At 34.1% G+C, this 12,970-nt stretch overlaps 1 protein-coding gene across 1 annotated transcript; it reads left to right on the forward strand.

Moving 5' to 3' along the window:
• The first annotated feature begins 6,729 nt into the window (after positions 1-6,729).
• LOC133867403 (protein MOTHER of FT and TFL1) lies at positions 6,730-8,887 on the forward strand. Its single transcript, XM_062304154.1, has 4 exons — positions 6,730-6,992; positions 7,136-7,197; positions 7,311-7,351; positions 8,507-8,887. The coding sequence occupies exons 1-4, from the start codon at positions 6,798-6,800 to the stop codon at positions 8,725-8,727; spliced, it is 519 nt and encodes a 172-aa protein (XP_062160138.1). The 5' UTR covers positions 6,730-6,797; the 3' UTR covers positions 8,728-8,887.
• The last annotated feature ends 4,083 nt before the right edge of the window (positions 8,888-12,970 follow it).

The following is a 12,970-nucleotide window of genomic DNA, read 5'->3' on the forward strand; positions in this document are numbered from 1 at the left end:
GTGATCAATCATAAGCTGAATGATGATTTTAAAATTCACATTATTTTTGGAGGGACACAAGAGCGACAAAATAATGACTTCTAACATTACTCATTACGACCTATGTAGTCTTATACCCATACTTCGACACGACATACAACATAATAGCAATAAACAACCCATGAACTATTTATTTCACAATTGAATGGATAGGGTTAGGGTTGACCTGAGTTATTCTAGAAGCTAAGCCGCTCTTGTGTCTTCTTCGTGCCCTTTTACGAATGATGTGGCTTTTAAAATCACTACTTGATCAAAATTTAATAGTGATAAATCATAAGTTCAATAATGATTTTAAAAGTCACGTCATTTTTGGAGGGAAACAAGAGCGACAAAAAAGTGACTTCTAACATTACTCATTACGACCTATGTAGTCTTATACCTATACTTCGACACGACATACAATATAATAGCAAGCAATTTTTGACATAACCCGCGAACCCGACACGAACTCAATATAAAATTAAAGGGTTATTGTTAAGGTGTTTGATTTGTTTAATTAAATTGGTCGGGTTTGAGTTGACCTATATAATCTTATACCTATACTTCGACACGACATAAACTTGAACTTAACTCGCAAACATAAATTGCAAATACCAGTGAAAAGTGAAAACACTATTTTGGTTTTAAAATAATGTTAGTTGTTTGGGATTATGAGAAATATGGTTATAATGACACGGAAAATGAGTTATAATGGTGGGGGGTGGGGGTTGGTTGGGACATGATTTTAAACAACCAACCAGTACACAAGTTGATGACATTGCTTTAAGGATAATAATGGTCAATCAATAAAGGTATTTTTGAACGTTCTTTCAATCTGAATTATTAAATTGATATTTGTTTTTATAGTACGTGATTTACACATTCATTTATAAAATGCAGATAAAAATTACATGTTTTAAAGATAAATGTCAACGTATTTTTATTTTTATTAAAAATACACGTGAGACTCTAAAGACATATACTAGTTTGATCGACTAAGTTGAAAGAATTTCTTCGGACTTTATCTTTACTATTTAAAAAGTACGTTTCTTATATATAAAAAGAATTCATTACATTTTTATAGACCGAATTAGAGAAAGTTCTTCCATCTCAATTTTAAAAAAAAATTTATCCGATACCCGCAAAGCAAGGAGCCACTCAGCCAAATGGCCCAAATCAGCTTATAAGAGTGCAAAATATCTTGAGGCCTCTCTCTGTGTTTGTGGGCCGAGGTTTTGAAGAAAAAAAGAGAAAATCCAAAGGAAAAACAGTGGATGAAAAGCAACCTTAATCAATGGATTGTATATCTCTTTTTCTTCTCCAAGATCCGTATGAGAATTTTTAAACCCTAAGCCCAAGATTTATAGTTGGGGATTCAAGAGAAAAGTGTGCGACTCAAATGTGTACTCCAAAGGAAATTGGATATTTGGGGTGGAATATGTTTTGTGTGAAATCTAAGGGTAAATGTATCATAACTATCTGAGTCGGAGCGCGATTTGAAAAAATGATCCCTCACTTTTAAAAAATGAGTTTTAACTCCTTCAGTTTTTTGCGAATTTGAAATTGCCACTTCTGTTAGTGCCACGTCAGCCTTTTTGCCACATCACCTTAAAAATATTATTTTTTAATAATTTTATTTAAAAAGATTTTTTTTTTTTTAAAAAAAATAAATAAAAATATGAAGGGTTGGGAGGGCGTGGCCTGTGAGTCATCCATAGATCCATCTAGGGGTTGCGATAATGGACAGAAAAGTGATGGAATGACTTGTTTTAAATTTGTGAAAAATTGAAGGAGTTAAAACTCATTTTTAGAAAGTGATGGACTATTTTCAAATCAGGCTCCGACTCAGGGAGCTATGATACATTTACCCTAAAAGTAACAACCCTGATGGGTTGTTTCAGCAAAATGATAACAGAAGTTTGAGCCAAGATATGTGGAGGAAATGCCTAAAAAGTAAAGAGAAATACTATATATGCTTTCAAATGTTCACTTTCTGACGTAACAATAAAAATCACCATTAAATGCTACATATATTTCTCTTTAAGAAAAAGTTCACGTATCCCCTTTAAACTATTACCCAATAATTATTGATAGTCTTCCGACACTTTTAATTGGAACGATGTCCTCACAAACTTCCAAACAATTGTCAATGTCCTCCTTAAGGCTAGCAAAAAGACAAAAATGACCCTATTTTGTTTTCGATCAATAAAACCAAAATACTACTATAAATTCAATTTTTTTTTTCCACCCCCTGGTTTTTTTTTTCCCCCTTTTTTACATATCAAATTTATAGATTTTTTTTTTTTTTAAAAAAATAAAAATAAAAATTATTAAGGGTATTTTCATCATTGGGGGACATTGATAAATTTTGGTAGTTTGGGGTAAACATTGTCAATTGAGTGGTAGTTCAAAGGAAGTATGTAAACTTTCTTCTTCTTTTTATTTATTTATTTATTTTTGAATCTCTCCAAAGTAAGACCACTTCGTGTACTCACCTCACTCCTGTTAGGCAAACCTCGAACCATGTAAAGTGCCATTCCACACAGATTGAGTAAGACTCTTACTTTGCTGGTGGGCGTGGCCCTAAGAAATTATTTGCACTCAGAGGAATTTTAATCTTAAATCTAATGAAAATGTCACCAAAACCAAGTCTCTTAGCATTAAGGCTGAAAAGACAGTTGCAGTTATTTGCTAAAATTGCTAATTAACCGCAACCGCAACTGCCTAAAAGTAACTGCATCTGTAACCGCTTTTTAAAAGATTGAGATTCTGAAGATAATCCAAAATTAATATTCATTGGGTCGTACGTATACATCATCAGCCAGCTGTCACCAAGGCAATGAGATGAGATGATGACCAATAGTTTTACAGAAGCATCTTCCACCTGCCAAACTTTAGGTCATGCAGTGCATGGCTTACCAAATTCATGACCCACGTGCCCTGATGGCCACCTACATTGATTTCATACTTTGCACTATATTTAACGGATTAAAAATTTTTGAATTATTTATTAAAATTTGAAAGAATTTAAGCACGTGATTGCATTTATGGTACCTACTTAATTAAATAAAAATTAAACTGCACAATCATTTATCCAGTCGGATGGGTTTCAGCCCAAATTCTCTCAAATTTAAAAAAATAATTTGAGAGGATTGGACTCTACTACACATACATCATTGCACTATAAATAGAGTCTACTAATTTAAAGATAAATTATCAATTAAAATAAAATTCAATGAATAATTCTTTTTTTTTTTCCTTATCATGAGATTAGGAGTACTCTATACTTTCTGTAATGGACTTGGTCTCTTTAGGATTTAATTAACTATTAAGCCCAAACCAAATAACTAGTAAAACCCAAAAATAATACCCAACCTAACAACATAATAAATCCAAAATAAGGCTCGATTTTCAGAAACATAAAATTATAGAAATACTATTAACTACTAAAATTAAATAAAAATAAATTTTCATAAACTTGCATCACACCTAGTTGTTCAAAGTATCACACTATTTCCTTGGCATCACAAGGGTTGCATAGATCAAGTGCAATCATTGCTGAAAATTTTATATCCCTCTTCTTGATTGAAATAATTTATGGCCGGGCTTTAACTGTTAACCCCAAACTGAATAACTAGTCAAATTAAAACATAAATAAGACCAAGTAACATAATAAACTCAAAATAAGACTAATTAAACAAAAGTACAAACCGATAATCTCAAGGAATTAAAATGAATAGAAGCATGCACCTTTGACTGGCTCTGGGCTTATTTTATCATAGAGGCCAACGGTATACGTACAATAACTACCATTGGGATACAACTTACAATTTGTTTATAACGCATGAATCTTGCATTAAAATACAAATGAATTGTTACCAGACATAACTTATATATGCCAAACTCATTTCACAATAAAACATATTTTTCTGTGGGGTAATAATGGAGATCGACAACACTTACATGATCTAAGCAGATTACAAACTATTGCTCAAGGCTCATTATATAAACTAGTTCTATGAGCCAAAACTCACACTTAAATTGTTACGAGGTCGTAGACTTACAGAGTTACTTTTTTCACTGTGAAACACTTTGTTGTTTTACAGATTAATAGGTTGTCAGGTTGTAGAGAGAGAAATTCGTTGGGATGAAGATCGAATGACTTTTATTGTCAGGTTTACTTAGTTAGATGTTATTTGTTAATGTTATTAGAAAGTTCATTTCGAGACTCCGAGTCTATATTAGTGATACACGATGTTGTTTGAGGTTATATGATAGTTGGTCTCAAATAATTTAATTATTTCCGCTTTTCACTATAATATACTCTGATAAATTAATGTTGTGTAGTGAATTCAACTAATTACCAATTGATTAGTTTGATAGCATTATGAGTAACATTTCAATTTAAGTAAATTTAAGGGGTAATTACCTTTTCCCCCATCAACTACCAGCCATTGTCAACATGCCCCCATGAACTGACACCTCGACCAAAAGAGAGCATCCAACTACCAACTTTACACACTTTGCCCCCTTTCGTCAGTTTAATTCGTAAAAAGACATAAATGCCCTCAACTTTTTTAAACATATTAATTTTAATATTTTTTTTATTAATTACTGTTGGAGGGCATTTTGGTCTTTAAACCAAAATTAACGCCAAAAAATGGAATATTCCGTCCAAGTTAACGGAATTCCTTGACGGAAGGGGGCAAAGTGTGTAAAGTTGGTAGTTGGATGCTCTCTTTTGGTCGAGGTGTCAGTTCATGGGGGCATATTGACAATGGCTGGTAGTTGATGGGGGGAAAAGGTAATTACCCATAAATTTAATTATTTAATTATGGAGGCGTTAGAATTACTGTGCTATGTCAGATCTAATTATATAACAAAACTTGTCACCAATAATAAATATATATATAAAACTAAAAACCATTTTTAATTCTATTCTTCTAAAAAAGGAAACTAAGTTGGAAGAAGGGGTGGGATGGCTACTTTTTTTTCTTTTTTTTTTTTTTTTTTTTTTTTTTTTTTTAAATTTTTTTTTGAGTTGAACCACCCTAAATGGCCACGGGAGTGGTTCAGCCACCCCGGATATGGTTGAAAGGGGTGGCCAAATGACCCCCTTGCCCCTGGCCATTTGGGGATTGTTCAGCTACCCAAAAAATGGCCAAAAAAATTGTAGGGGTGGCCAAACGACCCCCTTGCCCTTGGCCATTTAGGAATTATTTAGTTACCCAAAAAATGACCAAAAAAATTGTAGGGGTGGCGAAATGACCTCCTGGCCCTTGGCCATATGGGAGGTTTTTCAGCTATCCAAAAAATAGCCAAAAAAATTGAAGAGGTGGCCAAACCACCCTTAATCTGGCATTTTAACGAAATTCGTTAAGATTTTGGACAAAATTTGACGGTAGGAACTTATTTGTTATTTTAGCATACCATAAAGAATTCTCATAACATTTTTATACCACATAAAATTTATTGCAAATCAATATAACAATAAGAACTAATTTTAGAATTTCTTTTCTAAAATAAAATTGAATTTTTTTTCCCGCATCATAAGTTCCTTTAGCCGGTTCATAACAAAAAGAAAAGTTAGAAAACAAAGAAGAAAATCGTGATATATAAATTAGGGACAAGATAAAAAAAAAATACTCCTTACACATTCATTACACATCTATCCTCTTATATGGAGTGAGATTCATGCATGTAGTTTAGGTTTTATTCTATTGTGAGAGAGTGAACGTGTAAGAAAAGTATAAAGAGGGTTTTTTAACACTCCCCTGTAAATTAAGTTCAAACACATCATCGCATCACAACAAAGGTCCCATCCCATATAAAGACTTGACAGACTCTGAAAATCACTTGTGGATAATTATACAACCCCTGTGCCTTCTTTCACGTGGCATGTTGCAGTTGGCAAAAGGAAAAACTAGCTGCACTCTTTCTGTGGCAGAACTGGGCCGGCCCCATAGAAAATGGATATAATCTTCTGCACAGTCTCTCTGATTGGATCCTCTTCTGCAATAATCAACGGCTGATAGAAGATTACGAACCAAGTATTTGATAAAGACTAACACACTCGAACAAGTTCCCCGAACAGAATTAATCTCACGGGTCATTTATATTACCTCCTTAAACAAGGCTTAAACAGCCAATATAATGCATTCTGCGTTAAGAACACAGCCACTGCAATGGAAGTTACAGAGAGACCTGCGCTGTAGTGCTTCAAGGTCCACCTTTACAATCTGTACCTGCTCTAAAAGGCACTGATTCTTTTTTCCTGTGGGCTCCACGAAGCCTTTTTGGCCTGAAAGTTAATTCATGCTTATCTTTAGGTCATGTGCTTGATAATGATGATATTATGGACTTCACTTCAGCCCGCTAGATTTTTCGACACACTATACAAAGCTTTTATTTCGAAACTTGTCTTTAAAAGATTATTTGCATTCAAAGGGATAGATACCAGGATCAAGTGACTTCCACCCTTAAGCATTTTACTGTTGGCTAATACAATATGGACGAAACGGAGGGCTATGATGCAGCCATTTGTAACAAGGAAAAGAAAGGATGGTGGTTTTTCCTATGGAGTGGCCTCACACGTGTTGATCGCTGCACTTCTTACTTTGTGATGGCCTATGCATGTACCATGAGGCCCATTTTACCTTTTCACTATATATATTAATATATACTCATGTCTCACCATCAGGCCATAACAAGTCTAATTGTTTTGTTTTTCGTTTTTGGTGCTCTTTGCCTCGGAGCTTCCTTAATTTTTTTTTTTTCTCATGGCTGCCTCCGTCGATCCGCTTGTTGTGGGGCGAGTGATTGGTGATGTTGTAGACATGTTTGTTCCGACTGTGAACATGTCTGCCTACTTTGGCCCCAAGCACGTGACAAATGGATGTGATATCAAACCTTCAATGGCTGTCAATCCTCCGAAAGTGACTCTCTCTGGGCATTCCGACGAGCTATACTCTCTGGTCTGTGCGTGTCTATGGGGGAGGCTTTAGCTTGCATGCATGCATGCGCGATCTTTAATTTTGTCAATCTTGCTTATTATTGTGTCTTTTCATGCGTGTGTATGGGATATATAGCTAAAAGACTCATGATGTTCATTAAGCAGGTGATGATTGATCCTGATGCTCCTAGCCCTAGCGAGCCCACCATGCGAGAATGGGTTCATTGGTCGGTCACTTGATCTTCATATATATTGACTTCTCCATCTAGCTATATATATATATGATTTTCATTTCCCAGCCGCTTTCTTCTTCATGCATCCACTTTGTTTGTGCTTGTAGGATTGTTGTGGACATGCCTGGTGGAACAAACCCGACTAGAGGTAGAAACCAAGTGTCTCTAGACTTTGTTTGGATCTTGGAAAAATACAAGCAAATGCAAATGATATACTTCACACTAGTGTTCTTTTTCTTTAAAAGTATTACTTTTCTTATTCCATCTCAGCTAGCCTTCTCTCTCTCTCTCTCTCTCTCTTTTCCTTTTTGTTTTGGAAATCCATGTAGAGTTATGCTGAAAATTTCTGTAAATTCTCCCATCCACAACTGAATGCATGCATGCAAGCTGATAAGTTTCTTTAGTCTCATATTTCAAAATCAAACTACTTAACTCAATAAACATTTTTTTTTAATAGCTTCTTTCATTTGCTAATACTTTTTAGAAGATTTTTTTTTTTCCTTTTTAGTTTTATGTTCCCAAGGTGACAATTTGTTGATTTAATAGCGTATCACTGGTCATCCTTCCTTGATAGGGTCACAAGGAATCTTTCAGGAAAAATCAGCATGCATGTCTTTGGTCTCGATCGGATGTTTCATATATATATATATATCTTATATTTCAGAAAAATGGAAATCATAAGGGTTATTACATCACATCGTGATGTTCCCCCACCCCCAATATATTCTTCAAAAAATGTCTACACCAATTGCTCAATAACAACTGTCTCTAGCCGCAAAAAGTTGCAAAAATCAGCCAAAATACATATCATACGCTGGCACCACCCTTGATGCTGCTCTCGCCACGTGGCAAAACACTTTTGTAAACATTCAACGTATGCTTTCTTTTTGTTTCTAAAATCTCTTTGTAAAAATCTTATATCAGTTTTGTGTTTTTATGTTTAACTTTTGTCTTTTTATGTACAAATTGCATGAATGATTTTAGATGACACGTGATTGGCTCATAATCCACCTACGTTGATTGTGACACGTTTGGTGCCACTTGTCATTGTCACCTTGCCCTCCTTGATCCCAAATGGCATTTCTCTAGGTTCTCCACGTGGAGAACATGTAGAAGCCCACTTGGCAATTTTTAACATGAGCTTGCTAAATATTACTGCAGCTTATAGTAGCATCAAAACAAATTCAGTACACAGTATTGCAGAACTGATTGATTATTTTTACTGTCACGTTCGTCTGTATATAAATTTACTATTAATTTTTGCTGTCACGTATTTACTAAATAGTACTATTTTGTGTTGCAGGCAAGGAGATACTGCCATATGTAGGGCCACGGCCACCAATCGGAATTCATCGGTACATATTGGTGCTTTTCCGGCAGAAGGCTCCTCTGGGACTTGTGGACCAGCCAGTGTCGCGTGCAAACTTTAGTACCCGACTTTTTGCAGGGCAGCTGGATTTGGGGTTGCCGGTGGCGACGGTGTACTTCAACTCTCAAAAGGAGCCGGCAAGCAGGAGGCGCTGAGCAGCGGCGTACGTGGCGGCGTAGGGCGAAGTACTGATTAGTGGGAAATATATGAAATAGTGTCTTTTAAGGTTTTCTGTAATGAATGTAGTGTGGGTATTTCACTATTTCTCCTGGGTTTGTGGGGAAGTGACCATATATTATCGAACTCTCTCTTTGAATTCCCGAAAACAAAGGTTAGAACTATGTTTCTTTCATGTTGGAATATTAATTTTCTCTATATGTTGTTCTGTCAAAATTGTGGGAGATATAGGAGCAAGACATTCTTATGGAAAGCGGCCAAAACATCAATGAAAAGTATATAAAAATAAGGAACTAAAGTATGAATAAAAAATATATAAATTCAGTTTGAAGATTAAATTAATATAAAAAATAAAATTAGTAGTGTTAACAAAATAAATAAAAGACATAAAATAATTGTTCTTAATATATTTCCATTTTCAACTCAAACATCTATCAAAATAGAATCCGACGTTCTTTTAAATCTAAAAAATCATTTATGATTGAATTTGTATTAAATTTCACAGCAATTTTTCTTTCGATATACAACATCAAAGAATCAGTCAGAAACTCTTTTTTAATTTTGTTGTAAAGCATAGTTTTGACAATTTTCATGACTGAAAAATGCTTGCTCTGTTGTTTTAGGAGAAACGAGAAGAGTAAATACAAGTACAATAACTCGAAAAATAAGTTGATAGAAAGTTGATTTTCCGGTGCTAACCAAATGTTGGCACAATTTAAAAATATTTGATAATCCCCGAAAGTCTGAATGTTGAACTACATTATGCTCATAATGGTGAAGTTATATTTTTAATTGTTCCTTTTCAATGTCGATAAAGTCTTTCGGATAAAAGATGTTTAGCAACTAAAAAATATCATGGATTTTTAAATATTCGAGCACAACTCGAGGATCAAGAGCTGAGCTGAGAATAAGTTTATCGCATGCTCACTAAATCGACAATTTAATTCTTGCAATTAAGAATCTATTGCGGCGATCTCGACCTTATCTTTCAACATAATAAGTGTTCATATATATATACAAGACATCTATTTTGCGTTCCTCTTAAAATGATTTCACTTTGATAAGTAAATCGTCCCATATATCATCTCTATATTGATGGATACATGTGTTAGTAGATCAAATAAGATGCATGACATTTAAAATATCTTGAGATTTGGATTGCAATTCTTGACATAGATAATCAATGATCTGCATAGTTTGTTTAATGAGATGCAAAATGAAGACAAATTTAAATGAATTCATTATCTGATAAACATACATTGCTTCTTCTTGTTGGGAATAAGTAGTTCCCTTATCAATGATTTTAAGAAGAACATCACAAGTGAGAATTTTGATCAAGTTAGAAATTGATCTTAAGTGAGAATTCCAAAAAGCATCTCTAGCCCATTGTAAACTAACATTTGATTAAGTCTCCTTCCACTCCCAATCTTTTCAATTTCAATCATGTAAGCAATTTCAGCAACTTGAGCAACTCTCAATGTTTCATTACAATTGCATAAGGCACCAACAATATTGACATTAGAAAATAATTTAACAAAAGATTTGATGAATTAGAACAACTTTTTTTGATGCCAATTCTAATGTCAATTGCAAATGATGCGAGAAACAATGAATGTAGTAGGCATGTGGACAATCATTTGAAACCAAAGCTTGCAATTCATTTCGCCCACCTCATATGTTACTTCTTGCCCTTACCTTCGAACGTCTTGAATATTTAGATTATGATGAGATAATACAAAATGTCATTTTTTTAAGGGTTAATGTCGTAATATTAGGGGCATGAACAAACCAATAACAATAATAATAATAATAATAATTATAATAAAGAATTCTCACACAAAGCTATTTTTGTTGACAAATATTAAAACTATAGCCATTTGCTCCTTCATTGACTCGTCATGAGCTTCATCAAGAATAATGCAAAACTTTGCATTGCTAATTTCTTTGCGAACTGTCTTCTTCATTTTGGTTGAAAAAACATGTAAAATTTCTTTTTGTACCATTAGTGATGTGTAAGATACATTTTTTGGATCTCTAGTTATCACTCCATCAACCTTTTCATTATATCAAACCACCAAATCCAATATTTCAAGAAAAGTTTTAAGACTGGTTGAACCCACACTTTCATTCTGACCTCTAAAAGCAACACTTTGAAATGTAAGCACTCGAACAATATCAATTAAAGCTTTCAACTGTAGTTGATTGTTTCCAGTTTGCTTAGAAATGAAATTGTCAAGCACATTTCGTATGTGTTGAGATTTCCTCATCAAGTCTTCAAATTGAGAAAAGCACAATGTTTTCCATCCCTATCTTTTTTTCAATTCTTAAATCCATCTATAGTGAATACATGTTTTGTGGAATGCCCAAATGGCTTAATAAAGAGAAAGCATGGAAGAAAAAATGTTGTATCTTTATTAGGCGATTATTCAAGCCAAGAAGGAAATAGCTTGAACCACAAAGGTTGAAAGCTACTACAAGGATGACTTATTGGTCCAGATCTCAGGTCAGTACAAACTAGCTTTAATGTAAGCTTGTTGAATTTCATCCCGCTGATTAACATCAACTAAATAAATTAAAAAAATAAAAAAAATTGGTTAATAGCGTCGATTTATTTATTTATTTTTTAATGCTAAAAGTCCAAATGTCGCTAGTATTGGTCTTTATTGGTGACATGTCGGCGCTAATGATGTTGACGCAAATGCTCTGACATTGGCAGAACCTAAAATGATATGTCGACACTGATAATAAACTACCATCAATGTGAACTCTAAATTTGACACTGATGACTTTCTTTAAAAAGAAAAAAGAAAAAAAAAAAAAAGATCTATGTCGACACTAATTATTGGTCGACTTATTTTTAAAAAATAAAACATTTTTAGCAATGACTTTATTTTAAAAAAATAAAACATTAAATTCGTTGCTAATAACGATTTATATTTTCTTAAACAAGTTTTGGGTTTTATTATTTTAAAATCAAAATTCAAAAGATAAAGATGTTAATTTATGAAATACCAAAATATTAAACATGTACATTTCATATAGCTTATATATACCAACACCCATACATCACATTCATCTCCAAGAAAAAAAATATACAACCCGAAAGACTCAAACTTTCATTGTTTGGGACCCAAGAAAACCAATATCTCCCTTGGAAATCCGGTATAATAACAAGGGTTGTAACTGTTCATCCAATATAAACCCTAACACGCAGAATAGCAAACAACAAACAACAATAGTTTATGATATACACATATATCAAAATATAGAACCTGCAGTGTTAGATAATCCAATCAACAATATAAATATCATCAATAAAATGGACAACACAATATTTTGTTGACGATGAGGAAAACACTTACACTAAGGGAAAAACTTCTCCGGGGCAGCCCAACCTAGGATTCCACTGATATGTTAAAGATTTAACGACAACTCATATAGTAAACCTTGCTCCCTAGTAACAGTACCATACACTGTCGTAGGACAACACACTCCTCAGATGCCTCTACTCCAACTTCTTGTTCGTTGTATCTTCAACTAGTGGATCCTTACCGATCCTCATCGGTAGAATTTGTTGTGTCTTCTTATAATGTAGGCAAAACACCTTGTTGGCTTCTTCAAACTTGCAAGATATTGACACGATGATCTCCTTGGAGTACCTTCTTTAAGCGACTTGTGTAGTATCACACCAAGCCCTTGGACTTGATCTCTCACAAAATTTATAGAGTTTCTCTAAAATTTTATGTGACTAAGAGATGAAACTCTAGACATAAAAATGTCATTTAAATAGAAGAACTTTCTCCTATGGCAGTGGCATCTGAACACAATAAGTAAGCGTTCGGATGCAGCCAGGGTTTCATAACCCTAACCAACTATCCCGTTCGAACTCAGATTTTTTCTGTCCAAACTCACATCTTCCAGATATGCGCTGTCCACAGTGCCGTCCGGATATGCATGCCAACGGGATGTTCCAAAATCTCCATTTGTCCGAACATGTCCTCTATCCGTTTGGACATTCTTGAACCCCGAGAGAGCCTATTTGCTTAGTCGTAAGGACTCCTCTGGTAACAAACACTTTTTGTAATGTCATATGCCGTTCGAACATATTTTGTTTATGTCTAGAAGTCCATCTCTGTCTTTGTCTTCTTTCAGCAGTTTCTTTACAGTTCTTCAATTCTTCATCAATTGCAGAACTAAGCACAAGCTACCTTAAATCAGCAA

This window comes from Alnus glutinosa, chromosome 4 (genome assembly GCF_958979055.1).
Source record: "Alnus glutinosa chromosome 4, dhAlnGlut1.1, whole genome shotgun sequence".
Lineage (NCBI taxonomy): Eukaryota > Viridiplantae > Streptophyta > Magnoliopsida > Fagales > Betulaceae > Alnus > Alnus glutinosa.

Bases quoted from the DNA above. Each gene is read 5' to 3' on its own strand.
- LOC133867403 (XM_062304154.1), top strand. From the start codon at position 6,798: ATGGCTGCCTCCGTCGATCCGCTTGTTGTGGGGCGAGTGATTGGTGAT. The intron at 6,993-7,135 runs GTCTGTGCGTGT...TTCATTAAGCAG, and splicing joins CCGACGAGCTATACTCTCTG to GTGATGATTGATCCTGATGC. The intron at 7,352-8,506 runs GTAGAAACCAAG...TTTGTGTTGCAG, and splicing joins TGGAACAAACCCGACTAGAG to GCAAGGAGATACTGCCATAT.